General features: G+C 31.4%; 1 protein-coding gene across 1 annotated transcript; it reads left to right on the forward strand.

The window, feature by feature from the left end:
* The first annotated feature begins 10,386 nt into the window (after nucleotides 1–10,386).
* Nucleotides 10,387–12,112, forward strand: LOC102628886 (receptor-like protein 35). The gene is made up of 3 exons (XM_052442843.1): nucleotides 10,387–11,125; nucleotides 11,237–11,671; nucleotides 11,718–12,112. Exons 1-3 carry the CDS (start codon nucleotides 10,387–10,389, stop codon nucleotides 12,110–12,112), a joined length of 1,569 nt encoding a protein of 522 aa, XP_052298803.1.
* Nucleotides 12,113–14,431: the final 2,319 nt, after the last annotated feature.

Here is a 14,431-nt window from a genome sequence, read left to right on the forward strand (position 1 = left end):
TATAACCCAGATGGCAGCATTTCCAAGTATAAAGCTCGGCTGGTTGCAAAAGGGTTTCATCAAACTTATGGAGTAGATTTCTTTGAAACCTTCAGTCCTGTTGTTAAACCATGCACTGTTCGAATTGTTCTCAGCTTGGTAGTCATGAATTGTTGGCCTATCAGACAATTAGATGTTAATAATGCCTTTCTTAATGGCATGCTTATTGAAGATGTGTTTATGCCTCAGCCAGAAGGCTTCATTAATTCTCAGTTTCCTAATCATGTCTGCAAATTACAAAAACTCTTTATGGCCTTTAACAGGCCCCCAGGGCTTGGTATGATAGGCTGAAAGGATCTTTAGTTCAGTGGGGATTCAGGTCTTCCAAGTCAAATACTTCATTGTTTCTCAAACACGTTGGCTGTGATGTTCTGGTTATTCTTGTCTATGTAGATGATATTTTGATCACAGGCTCCAGCAATGCTCAAGTCACAGAGGTTATTAGTAAACTTAGCTCAGAGTTTGCACTTAAAGATTTAGGGGATTTCAATTATTTTCTTGGGGTGGAAGTGACTCTATCTGCTGAAGGCTTACATCTATCTCAGACTAAATATGTTGGTGATATCTTGAGAAAAGCTCATATGCTTGGCAGTAAAGGTTGTAATACACCCATCAGTGTTGCTGATAAGTTGCAGAAGGATAAAGATTGCATATTTGAGAATCCTTCTCTTTACAGAAGCATCATTGGTTCTCTACAATACTTGACACTGACCAGACAAGATATTGTATTTATAGTCAACAAATTGAGTCAATTTTTGGCTGCTCCAACTACTCTACATTGGCAGGCCTGTAAAAGAGTGTTACGATAGCTGCAAAGTACAACACATTTTGGACTTCAGTTCTTCAAGTCAGGATCTCCAACTCTCACAGCCTATTCTGATGCAGATTGGGGGGTTGATCCAGATGACAGGAGGTCTGTTGGAGGGTACTGTGTCTATCTTGGATCAAATCTTGTATCCTGGTCATCTAAGAAACAAAACACTGTTTCTAGATCATCTGCTGAATCCGAATACAGAGCTTTAGCTTTGGCCACATCTGAAATGTTGTGGATTACATATTTGCTGAAAGAGCTTAAAGTGTCACTCACCAAGTCTCATGTTCTTTATTACGATAATAAAAGTGCAGAAGCTTTGGCAAGCAATCCTAAGTATCATTCCCGAACTAAGCACATGGAATTAGATTTACATTTTGTCAGGGAACACATTGCTAACAAAGAGCTACTCATTGAGCATGTGTACAGTTCTGATCAACTAGCTGATGTACTTCTAAAACCTCTAGGTTCTGATCATTTTGCTTATATGAGAACTAAGCTCAATGTCTGTTCAAGACCTTGAGCTTACGAGGGCATGTTAAGAATAAAGTGCTGAGTCATCAAGCTGAGCTGTCAATATATCATTGCTGGTTAAAACCGTGCTGAGCTTCCCTCCAAAGTTTGTTATTCATAACAGAGTCTGTACTCACGAGTTTGTTATTTTTGTAATCTTGAGAAGGTTCTACACACTACTATAAATAGAGATGTATTGTAATCATTGAGATGTTACGTTTACAGTTTCATTTGATTAATAAACTTTCTCTCTGATTTTCTAAGTAAACAAACAGAATCTACAGAGCATTTCATTCTTTAACTAGGCAACTAGTTAGGACAGTCGAAATAGCTTTCTCTGTGGTCCAATTGATTGTCACACTAGTTTATTTTATTCTGGCAGAAATTCACGTCAAGAACAATTTTAACGTATCGGTTTTCCCTCTAGTCTTTGCAGTAATTATTGCTGTGTTTACCTTCAAAAATGATGGGGGAGCTTCTGATTCATCAGGCCACGCAGATGATGATTTATTTGGAGATCCGCTGGTGTAAACTCGCCTAAAATTATATAAAAGAATTGCTTTGTTTCTCACTATGTTTTCTTTGATTATTTTTGTCTTAAATTTATCATAAGTGTATTTATTTATTGCGTCTTGCTTGGGTTTGATTCTTTGAAATCGGTAACCCACCAAATGTAAAGTTGATTTGGTTAAATGAATGATAGTCAGAATTTCCTGTTAAAAAAATTGCATTGACATGCAACAAAACTATAAGTAATGAATTCTCCACATCCTCTTAGCAGTTAGCACAATCATACATACCCTTAATGTAGGACAATTTTGTCTTTAAAAAGGCTGTCTAATTTAATTGAATAAATCATGATATAAATATTACATTTATTTAAATAATAATATTATATTATTTAATAATATTATATTTATTAAAAATAATAATATTAAACTTATTTAAATATAAAATTATTATATTTAGTTAAAAATAATAATTTGCATTGATTCTAAATTAAAATTACATTAAAAAATATTATTATATTCATAAAGAATTAATAACATCACTATATACTATATTTATTTGAAAATATAATAATTTAATTTTAATACTATTATATTTCTTTAATATTAATAATTAATAATAATAAATAGTTTGTTCTAAGAAAATATTAAATTTGTACTATATGTTAATAATAATGTTTCAGTTGTGTTGTTCTTATAAATAATTTTTAATTTACATTATTGAAGTTAAAAAATTAATAAAAATTGTGATTTACATAATTAAGAATATTATTAATTAGTATTAATTTATAATTAAAATTAATAATAAAATAAATAGAATATCTTAAAAATTTTTATTCACTTTGTCATTAAAAAACTACAATTCTTTAAATAAGGGTAAAATTATAATTTAAAACAATCACTCTTAATCTAAGATAAAGTAAGCATATAAATAAAATTTTGATTCACATTCCATACTCTCATTTCAATATAAGAAAACAATCTACTCTTACTCTACACTCCCAATTCCTGGATTCATACTTCTCAGGATTCTCACTCCAATGCGAGAAATAAACGCTACCTTAATATTCTTGAGATAGATTGTGGATCGCATAACACAACAAAATGATGGAGAAACACCAAGAGCCTCTGAAATTGCAGCATAATTAATAGCTGCAACAATGGAATGGAAAACAGAAAAAGGAAAACATTAATCAATTACATTACTGAAAATGATGACAGAAATGCATGTTTGAGAAAGGCATTCAACTAACTAAAAAGCACCAAATTGAGGCATTGGATAGTCAATAACGCATGTCCTTGATATCTCTTGGCCGTAGGTAAATATATATACAAAGCCACTGCATATAGGAATTACCACATTATTATTTACACATGTTTTCAAACATATTCAGTTATTCACCCATTCTGAAATTTAATCAAATTTAAGCATAATTAGATCCAAATAACATGGATTCTGGACAGATCATTGTGACCACACCATAAGTTAACCTTGGTCCAAATGGCTACAGCAGTTAGTGCTTACCAAACACTTTATTGCTTCAGTTTAAAAACTATAGTTATTCAATTTCAATCCCAAACATTGCCTAAGTATTGGTCCAGATGGCTAGAGCTGGCAAAACGGGCCATCGGGTCGTGCTCGTATCGTGTCAAATTTAGGTAGACCCAAACCCGACCCATTTAATAATTGTGTCAAAATATTGTGACCCAAACCCGACACGGAAAAATAACCGGGTTACTCAATAACCCGCTTAATATCTATATATTAAACAAAAGTTACATCAAATATTTACACATTGTCATACATAGATACATACATACATACATACATATAAACATAATTTATCGATATTATAAAATATACATATATAACAAAATATTATACATTTACACTATTGAAGTTTTAATTATATATATGTAAATAATATTATATATCAACATTATAAAATATACATGTCTACTAATATTTTACACATTTACACTATTGAAGTTCTAAATGTATTTAAAATTTTTTAAATAAAACACTGTGGTTATATTTATTATTTCCAAGAATAAAAATAAAAGAGAAAATCATCCATAATATTTGAGTTTTGACCACAAGAACCTGTAAATTATTTTAAAATAAAAAATATAATCGAGTCATTGATCGGGTAAATGGGTCAAGACTTTTAACCCTAACCCGACACGGAAAAAAATCGTGTCAATCCGGATCCAACCCATTTAATAATCGTGTTAAATTCAATGACACATATCCATTTATTCATGTCGTGTTCGTGTCGGCTAATCGGGTCGTGTCAAATTTTGCCAGCTCTACAGATGGGCACATAACTTGATTGCTTTGCTTTTGGCGAAGATCCCCATAATATATGTATATACGATGCAATCAAGACTACCGGTATGTAATTTTTGGCGGTCGAAGAGAGTATAAATCTTATAAAATGGCTGATTAATTGAAAATAATTTATTTATTCACAGTGCAAAGTGTAAAGAAAAGGCGAATTTGTTTGATATATTTGCAGGTAATTATTTCTGTGTCGCAATAGAAAAGAACTATGAAAGCTTAAAGGGAAAAAGATGCCAACGAAATTATTATATATCAGCAGAAGACTGAAGACTAAATTATTATATATCAGGAGACTGATGATCTTAGACTTGGGATTGGGTTGACCGTGAAAGTTCTGGGCCCGGGTGGTGCTGGGACAATTTATTAGATTTTCGGGGAGTAAATGTTGAGTTCTGAGGCAAAACCAGTCTTTTGTTTTGTACATTTTTTTTTTAATTTCATAACTCCAATATTCATTTTTTGTCAAAAAGAATTTAGAAAACATATACATGTACAGGGTAAAAAAGATAAATAAACGTTGACATTTTTTTCTTATTTGATAAATGATCCCATTTAGTACCAAACATACCCCTATCTTTATAACAGCACATGTAGTATTTTATTCTTTTTAATAATCTTTATCTATTTTTATAAATTTTCTTCAAATTTGTTATTATTTATCTATTAGTTACAGATTTAGTGTACGTAGTAAATATTGTAATCAACTCATAAATCAGAATTTATGAAGTGTTGTGATGGATACTGAGAAAATGAAGAGAAAATCTGAGAAGCAGAGGGAAAACAGAGACTTTGAGATTTTATTTTTTTGCATTATCAATCTGAATAGATCTGGAAAAAAAGAAAATTAGAATTGAAAAGCCAAAAGCCCGACACGGCGACACCGTCCTGTTTTGCTTTTCACTCATTTTCTTCTTAGTCCTCACTTTTGCTAAACGCGTTTTCAGTGGTGACTTATCTCGTGAAACATTATGGACATAATAAAAGTTTCCAAAATTAATTATCACATTAAACATTATTAGGCTCTGTTTAGATTGAGGAGTAGTTGTATCTTTTAAATTAAATCACTAAAATGTTTGATAAACACTAACTACTATACCTTGTAAGTTAAATTGATTTGATTTTACACTTGTATGATAAAAATATATTATATCTCTACTAATTTTATTAAAATTATTATTTAAAATTTATATCTACTACATACTATTAATTTTTATCTTATAGTTACATTTTTTTTCACGCAATTGTAACTTAAAAAGTATAATATCTCAAACCAAATAAGGCTTAGACTAACAGGGAAAAAGCTCTTTTGAGATAAGGTTATAGAAATTTTTTTAAAAAGTTAAATTGTGCAGCATACGTTCTTTTATTGCACATTCTTATTTTATTTATAATAAAAATTTAAAATCCTTGTCTTTAATAAAATATAATTTTGTAACTTTTAATAAAAGAATTCATTAAAAATTAAATAATTACTTTTTTAAATTTTCACTACAAAAATAATAATCGAAGTGAGAAACTTTATACAAGTATTTCCATCGTTGAAATGTTATCAATACAAGTGAGCTAAGTTACATGCAAGATATTATTACGCCATACGTAACGACTTCCCTTGGGCGTTATGGCATTTATGATTACTCATTGACAATAAGTAACAAAAGCCAAATCATGTCCTGTCGCAAGCTCCCAGATATTCTCACCGGCATTATGTTGAAAAAATCAAAGGGTAAAAGTTTATTTGGTCTCTATATTTTGATATTAGTGCCTGTTTAATCTCTATATTTTTTAAAATAGCTTAAAACATTTATGTTGTTAAAATATGAATACCCTTGTGTTACTTTTTGTTCCTTTTGACTTGCTTTTATAATATTACCCTCTTATAATTATTTTTTGGGCATTAATAAAAAAATTGAATTACAAATTTAACCCTAAAAAATAAAAACAAAAAGAATATATATTAATTTTTGTGGAAGCTCATGTATGTCCAAAAAAATTAATATTGTAAAAAAATTAAATTACCATTTTTTGGGTATTAATAAAAAATTAATATATTAACTCCTTAGCAGAGTGTTCCACACAAATTAATTTATATTCTTTTTATTTTTATTTTATTTTTGGTGTTAAATTTGTAATATAAATTTTTATTTTTATTAATGTAAAAAAGAAACATTATTGTAAGAGGGTAACATTGTAAAAGCAAGCCAAAAGAAATAAAAAGTAACGGCAAGGATGTTAATAGTTTAACGACAAGGATGTTATAAGGTATTTTTAAAAATAAAAAGGACCAAACGGGTATCAACCTCTAAATATAGGGACTAAAAAGACTTTTACCCAAAATCAAAAGCCTATATTCATTTATGGTGCCATTGGGTAGCCACATATATTGTCAATTTAGATGAGTGGGAGCCGTATGCATGCATTTGTCAAAAATGGAAGAAAATGGTTGCTGATTTCTAAGACTTTTGAGTGCGATAATTAAATGCATGTATGGTGAAGCTCTTTTATAGATACCAAGCCATTTCCTTTGGTATGCATTCCAAAATTCATCAATTCATTTTCTCTCTAGAGAGTGAGCATCTGAGAGTTTGATGAGTGAGAAATTAAGAGTTTTTAATAAATTCTTGAGTAATTAGTGAAGAAGAGATTGGGTGTATTAGGGTTCTAGGTAGTGAGCTAAAATATTTCAATACTTGTAATTTCTACTTCACTAATAAAGTTTTATCTTTATATCTTCGTTCGTGGATGTAGGCTAACAACCGAACTAGTGAACTATGTAAATTCTGGTGTCTTAATATTTCTCAATTCACTTTAGTTGTATATCTGTTTCACCCATCAATTTTCTAATACATTATCCTCCTAGGCAATAAGTTTGACGGGTAGTGTAGATTCCAATATTGACTGCCAAGATGAAGAGACTTCAAGTTCTCAGCCTCGCCAACAATAATCTCCAAGGCCACATTCCATCATGTTTGTGCAACCTAACAAAATTCGAATTATTGGATCTCTTAAATAATAGGTTTTCACGACAGATTCCACAACAACTTCTTGTTTCAAGAGTTAGCAATATTATGTTTACTCATTTTCCATTTCTTTAAATTGTCATTGTAATAGTAGACGTAGAATCTGAAATAACCAGCATCATATTTTCTTTATGTTTTCAGCCTAGTTTTTGTGTTGAAATATGGGACAATGAAATATTCATCCCATCTTAGAATTTACTATTACAACTTGTATTCCAACCTTTTTTACAATCTCATTATTTCCTAATGGTAAAACAGTGACGAAAAAAAATAATTTTAGTGTAATTGTAAATATTTTAATATAAAAATTTGATTATTTGATACCGGCGACCTATGTGATCGCCTTTGAAATAATTTTGTAGATAACTCGTATTCAAAAACAGCGATATTGAAATAACACAGCAGCCACTGTTTTCTTTTGTGCACTCCTCTGTTACAGCTCTGTTTCTGTTTCTGTTTCTATCTTTTTGTCTTGCTTTAACAGCTGACTGAAATAACCAGAATATCTTAAGCGATAATTCATTTCAAGGAAGAATTCCAAGATCAATTGTTTAATGTTAGAATTTCTTTATCATGGGAATTGCTAGATTACTGATACTTTCGCCTACCGGCTACTTCTACGATGTAATATCGAATGATAAAGAAGCTTGTGCGACTATTTTAACAAACCTTAAAAGTATCTGTATTTTTTTCCTTTTATTTTAATTTTATTATTTTCTTGAGAAACTATTCAAACTTCATTAAGAAATGAGTTTTAAAGATTGTGAAGGAGCTAATTAAATGGATAGACAAATAATATATATATAGAAATGCAAAAGAGATATGTAAAGGAATTTCTGAAACTATGGAAGATATTTCTAAGCAACTTGCGTTAGTTAATTCTATATGATTGTGATGCATAGAAAAATTGGTCTCACAAATTTCTGGACTTGCACCGGCCACCGAGTCCACACATTTCTCTTTTACTGGCCCAACAATTTTTCTCACAAGGACTTGGAGGACTTAGACCAATGTACATTAAATACTCAGATTCAAAATTGGAAGAAATAGGAGAATTTACTCATTGTCACTGGAAAATTAAGCTTTGCGATGATTCCAAATTGCCTAGAAAAGAAAACCACCTAAGAACCTTATATTGGCAGGATTCTTGTCAATATGATATTTCTTGAATCCATTAGTGTGTTTATTGGTGACAATAGTTTTGGGCACATGACACAGGTACTTAATAGTATTGACAATTAAAATATCATTAAATGTTTTCAAAGTATGAAAATGCATCAAGAACTAGTGTAAGAATGTTTTTCACTAGTATCAATAGATATGAAATTTTGAATATTTATTTCTATTAACTTTTTTTATAATATTGCCCCCAATGAATTAATTTTTGGATCCGCTCCTATGTACAACAATCTCATAATCAATACTGTAAAACCTCGAAAATAAGGTTCTCTTAATTACTTGTAATTCCATTGGCTCGCCGGATTCTTTTTCTCTTTATAACTACAAATTATGGATTATTCTTTACAAGACATCAAGGCAAAACATTCTTACTTGATTATAGTCTTCTAATAAGGTCTTTTCTTTAAATAAAATAAAATAAAGGAACATTTACTTGACAACAATATATCAGCATCAATCACAATTGCCGTCAGTATGCAGAATATTTAAACATGCGGTGAAAGGAAATTTTATTGAACCGGCAACAATGGGGAAATTAAGGAGAAAAGTAAGGCAAATTGACCCATTCGACGACAAATTATTGAAAATGAAAGGAAATAAACCTACCATGGACGAGTTTGATAGATCCTCTTAAATAATTTTTTTTTTAAAATTATCAGTAATACATTAAATAAAAAAATTATTTTAGTCTGACTTTGTCGCTTCGCAATGTAATTTTTGGTAGCTAATGCTTGTTTTGTTTATAACTGATTTGGCATCCTCACATACCAAGGTTCGTGCTTTCGATAAGAAATGGGTCACGGTTCCATTACATTCTAGGTTTAGGATTCATTCATTGAGGCTGACTGGTTAGGGTTGCGCCAGTTCTTGGCAAGATTCTTGTCAATATGATAATGAAAATATTATTAAATGTTTTCAAAGTATGAAAATGCATCAAGAACTAGTGTAAGAATGTTTTTCACTAGTATCAATGGATATGAAATTTTGAATATTTATTTCTATTTTTTTTAATAATATTGCCCCCAATGAATTAATATTTGGATCCGCTCCTATGCACAACAATCTCATTATACATGCGGTAAAAGGAAATTTTATTCAGCCGGCGACAATGGGGAAATTAAGGAGAAAAGTAAGGCAAATTGACCCATTCGATGACAAATTAATGAAAATGAAAGGAAATAAACCTACCGTAGACGAGTTTGATAGATCCTCTTGAGTAATTTTTTTTAATAAATTATCAGTAATACATTAAATAAAAGAAAATTATTTTAGTCGGACTTTGTCGCTTCGCAATTTAATTTTTGGTAGCTAATGCTTGCTTTGTTTATTGCCGTCCGTTTCCCTAGACTTCTAATGATTTTGTAATGCGTCATGGACAGTGCGCTCGAAGACTACTTAAAATTGAGCTCTGGCATTAGAAGAAAATTGATAATTAATTAAGACGTCACTTAATTTCTCACTAATCACTAGTCTCCGGTCTAGTTTTGGATTAGATTTAACCTGTGAACAAGTCTAAAATTGATTAAAGAGAGTCGCTTTGTTTTTTGCTTAATGTTCAAGAATAATAGGCTTCTCTTTAATTTATTAAAAACTATCTAAACTCTAAAACTAAACATCCTTATTACCTACATTCCAAAAAAAAAAAAAACGTATTAATAATTATTTCTTTAACCGATTATTTAATTAGCTAGCTAGGTACTATTTTAGTTAATTAGTTTAGAAAGTTGTTTTATTGATTATTAACATGATAAAATAGTTGAAATCGTAATAACTGTGTAGACATATTAAAAATGTGAACTTCATTTATAATAGAATTTAAACAAAAGACAAAACTATTTATACAAATATTAATTAATCTCAATCACTTGTTGGCTTCCCATAGAAATTAATTGCAAATTGCCTATAAAAGCTAACAAAGATGCTGATGTCCCTTACACATTGATAAAATTTGATAGATTTTACAGCGAGGAAACAATGGGTTTATCCCTAAGTTTATTCTTAATATTTATGCACTTTGTTTTTTCCCTCATCTTCTTTAATTTTACAATTGCAAACTTCAGTATTGCTTCTTCTGTGCTGCCAATCTGTCATGACGATGAGCGCTCTTCATTGTTGCAATTCAAAGAAAGCCTCATCATTAATGACACCATTGACGAGAGTTACCATACTTATCATTGGATCTACGAATGCCGTCCTAAAGTAGCATCCTGGAAGCCAGCAGGAGGTAACATTGACTGCTGCTCCTGGGACGGCGTTGAGTGCAATGAGAACAACGGTCATGTCTTCAAGCTAGACCTCTCCAACAGCTGCCTCCAAGGTTCCATCAACTCTAGCAGCGGCCTTTTCAATCTTATCCATCTTGAGTGGCTTAATCTAGCTGGTAATGACTTCCGTTACTCTGAAATCCCTCCAGGAATCGCCAACCTTTCGAGATTATCTTATCTAAACCTTTCAGATTCTTTCTTTATTGGTCAAATACCATCAGAAATTCTAGAGCTCTCCAACTTAGTATCCCTTGATTTATCAGGAAATGCATATCCTGGCGGTATTCTTGAACTCAGGAAATCCAGCCTCACAAATCTAGCCGAGAAGTTGACCAATCTTGAAACACTTAACCTTGGTTTGGTGTCGATTTTTAATACTCCGATACCTCATAACTTGGGTAATCTATCTTCTTTGAGATTTCTGTCTTTGAACAACTGCCTAGTGCGAGGTTAGTTTCATTATTATTATTAAAATTGTCTACATAAATTAATATGTCATGTCCATTGGTATTTCACTGGATACTAACGTTCTTTTTTTTTTTTTTTTAAAAAAAAAGCAGGAAGAATACCGTCTTCACTTGGTAATTTATTAAAGCTCATCCATTTAGACCTTTCACAGAATCAATTATTATCGGGTGAGATACCTGCTTCCATTGGAAATCTTGGTTCTTTAAAAGAACTAGACCTTTCAGGGAATATATTATCAAGTAAGTTGCCTGCTTCCATTGGAAATCTTAGTTCTTTGAAAGAACTAGACCTTTCAATGAATATATTTTCGGGTGAGGTGCCTGCTGTCATTGGAAATCTTAGTTCTTTGAAAGCACTTACTCTTGTAGAGAATAATTTTTCTGGTGACTTGCCAGCTTTCATTGGAAATCTTCGTTCTTTAGAAATACTTGATCTTTCACTGAATAAATTTTCCGGTGAGTTGCCAGTTTTCATTGGAAATCTTCCTTCTTTGGAAGAACTTGACCTTTCAGAGAATCAATTATCGGGTGATTTTTCCAACTCCATTGTTTTTCTCAAACAACAGGTTTTCAGGACAGATTCCTCAACAACTAGTTGATCTCACATTCCTTGGATTCTTTAATGTCTCACACAACAATCTCACTGGACCCATACCACAAGGAAACCAATTTCCTACATTTGACAATAGTTCATTCGATGGAAACCCGGGATTGTGTGGAAGGCCTTTGTCAAAAGAATGTGAGAATTCTGAACCTCCAACAAATCAGGATCATCATATTGACGGCTCAGAAGAATCTCTGCTTTCAGGCGCATCTGACTGGAAAATCATTCTGATAGGCTACGCGGGTGGACTTGTTGCAGGATTGGCTCTCGGGTTCAACTTCAGCACAGGAATAGTCGGATGGATTTTAGAGAAATTTGGAATGCAGCACAAAACAATGAGGAGAAAGAGGAGACTTCGAAACTGAATGTAATCAGGCTTTTTCCTTTGAAGAGTAAGCACTAGCATGTGTACGCGTTTTTCTTTTCTTTAAATTATCGTTGTAATATTGTTTTGATTGCTTTTAAATCTGTCATTGTTATACCGTTTTTAAGTCTGTTATTGTAATACTGTTGTGGTTATTTTAATGGAAATTTATGTTTTTCTTTTTATAAAAAATAAAAAAAAATTTGTATTACATTAAGTCAACTTCAGTATACGGGTAATTTTGCTTGACATGCATCAGTTTTGACAAAACAGTAGGCTAATGATTCATATAGAAACAGTAGGCTACTGTTTCTCAGTATCCTCTGTTTTTGAATACTTTGATTTTTCAAAAAACATTATAAGGAGATCATCTTGTTCCTCGTTATTAATTATATTATTAATTTTTTGGGTCACTCGTTTAACACTCGGAACGATATGAGGTGATAAATATTTTCCAGAAATCTAAGCGGTGAAAGTAAATTCTGAGATAGGATGAAGGTTTTATTCTCTATAAAAAAATTTCAGGAATCCAAGTGTTAAAATTAAATTCTAAGATAGGATGAAAGTTTAATTCTTACATGAAGGAAAAAAAGAAAAAAGAAAGAAAGTTGTAAACGTCATGGTAGAAGTCTTCAAAGAAAGTTAGAGTTTCGATACGTCTCCTGATTCTTTTTTAATCATGTCGTTATTAATTATATTATTAATTTTTTGGGTAACTCGTTTAACACTTGGAATTTCTTCTTTGCACTCATCTGTTTTAGCTCCGTTTCGGCTTTTATTAATTAGTTTTGCTTTGAAAACCGAGTGAAATAGCCAACAGTATCTATTTGGGAGATGTAAGAGAAGTTGTCTTCTTGCTGCCTTTCTTTTGTCAGCATTTGATTTTGCTATACTTGTATGAATCTGAAAATAGTTGTAAGCATCAAGCAGCAACCGCTTATTTCACATGAGTAACGTATCACTTTAGTCAGCAGATTTATATGGAAGAGGGGAATACGAATAATTGTAGGATTGCATTAACTTGATTGCATTGTGTAGGTCAATAATTTACTTGCATGAGGTCTCTAAATGTGTCTATGACTAGCTTAGTGCAGATCTATACATCCCTCCAAGAAGTATAACCATTGTGGAGGCCAATTGGCACATTTGTTTCCTTACTACACCCACAAAAATATAAATCACTCGTGAATTGTTTTAGTAGCAAATGATGTACTCCAAGATGTACGCGCATCTTCGTTGTTTTTTAGAAATGATATATGTATATTATTGGGGACAAAGTTGGGAACACGAACCAATATAATAAAGACACGTGTAAAACGACATTCCTAAACTTAAAGATTAGTGATAAATACATAATGTAAAAAACTTTGTTTTATGAAAAACATGAATTCTTCAGCAGTTTAATTATTTGTTTTTATTTCTCCGTTTAGATAAATGACGAAAAGTCTTTTAGCACAATAATTCTCATGAATTACAACGGAGTGAGGGGCATGAGACCAGGTTCTTTCATCCAAAACTCTCTCTCACGTGCGCATGCCAACGGTAGTTGATTGAGATTCTCTGCTAAAATTCATCTTTCTCGGAATTCATTGCTTGCATCTCAGATTTTCCTAATATCTTGTGAAATGACACTTCAGGAAGATGATTAAAAGAAAAAAGGGTAAATCAGACAAATTTATTAATTCAATGATCCGAAGGGTAGTATCCAGTATCGTCCCCTCACTTTTGCTTCATCTATTGTATTTAAGAGATGTCTCAGACAATCCCCAATCTGGAATTTGCCTCTTAGTTTTGCCAAATGAGGATTCTCAATGTAAGTAAAATTGTAAAAGGTGAAAAGTAATTAATTTGGTCTATTTTAAACTCCTGAAGTTATCAAGCCAAGTGAATTCAGAGACATTTTTCATGACCAAACAGAGTCATTATTCGTGACCCAAATTACCTTATAAGTTTTCTAGATAGATTGCCAAAGGCTAAAGCAATCACGCCTTGGTAAAAAGAAAAAAAGTTTTTTCTGGGTAAATTATTTACTTGTATACTGATAAATGGTTTTCTACTAATTTGGTGAAAGAGAAATAATGGAGGTTTATCTTGGCTATAGATTATATTGATTCTAGAGTAAGAATTATTACAGTTTTGCTGAATATTGATTTTCAGGTTCCAGAGTTGTGTGGTCGTAATTTATGAGTCAATTTGATAAATTTTAGTAGATTTCAGGCGCATTTGATTGGAAAATCATTCTGATAGGCTATGCAAGTGAACTTGTTGCAAGATTGGTTCTCGGGTTCAACTTTAGCACCGTAATTGTCGGATGGTTTCT

Source organism: Citrus sinensis, chromosome 5 (genome assembly GCF_022201045.2).
Source record: "Citrus sinensis cultivar Valencia sweet orange chromosome 5, DVS_A1.0, whole genome shotgun sequence".
In the NCBI taxonomy this organism is placed as follows: domain Eukaryota; kingdom Viridiplantae; phylum Streptophyta; class Magnoliopsida; order Sapindales; family Rutaceae; genus Citrus; species Citrus sinensis.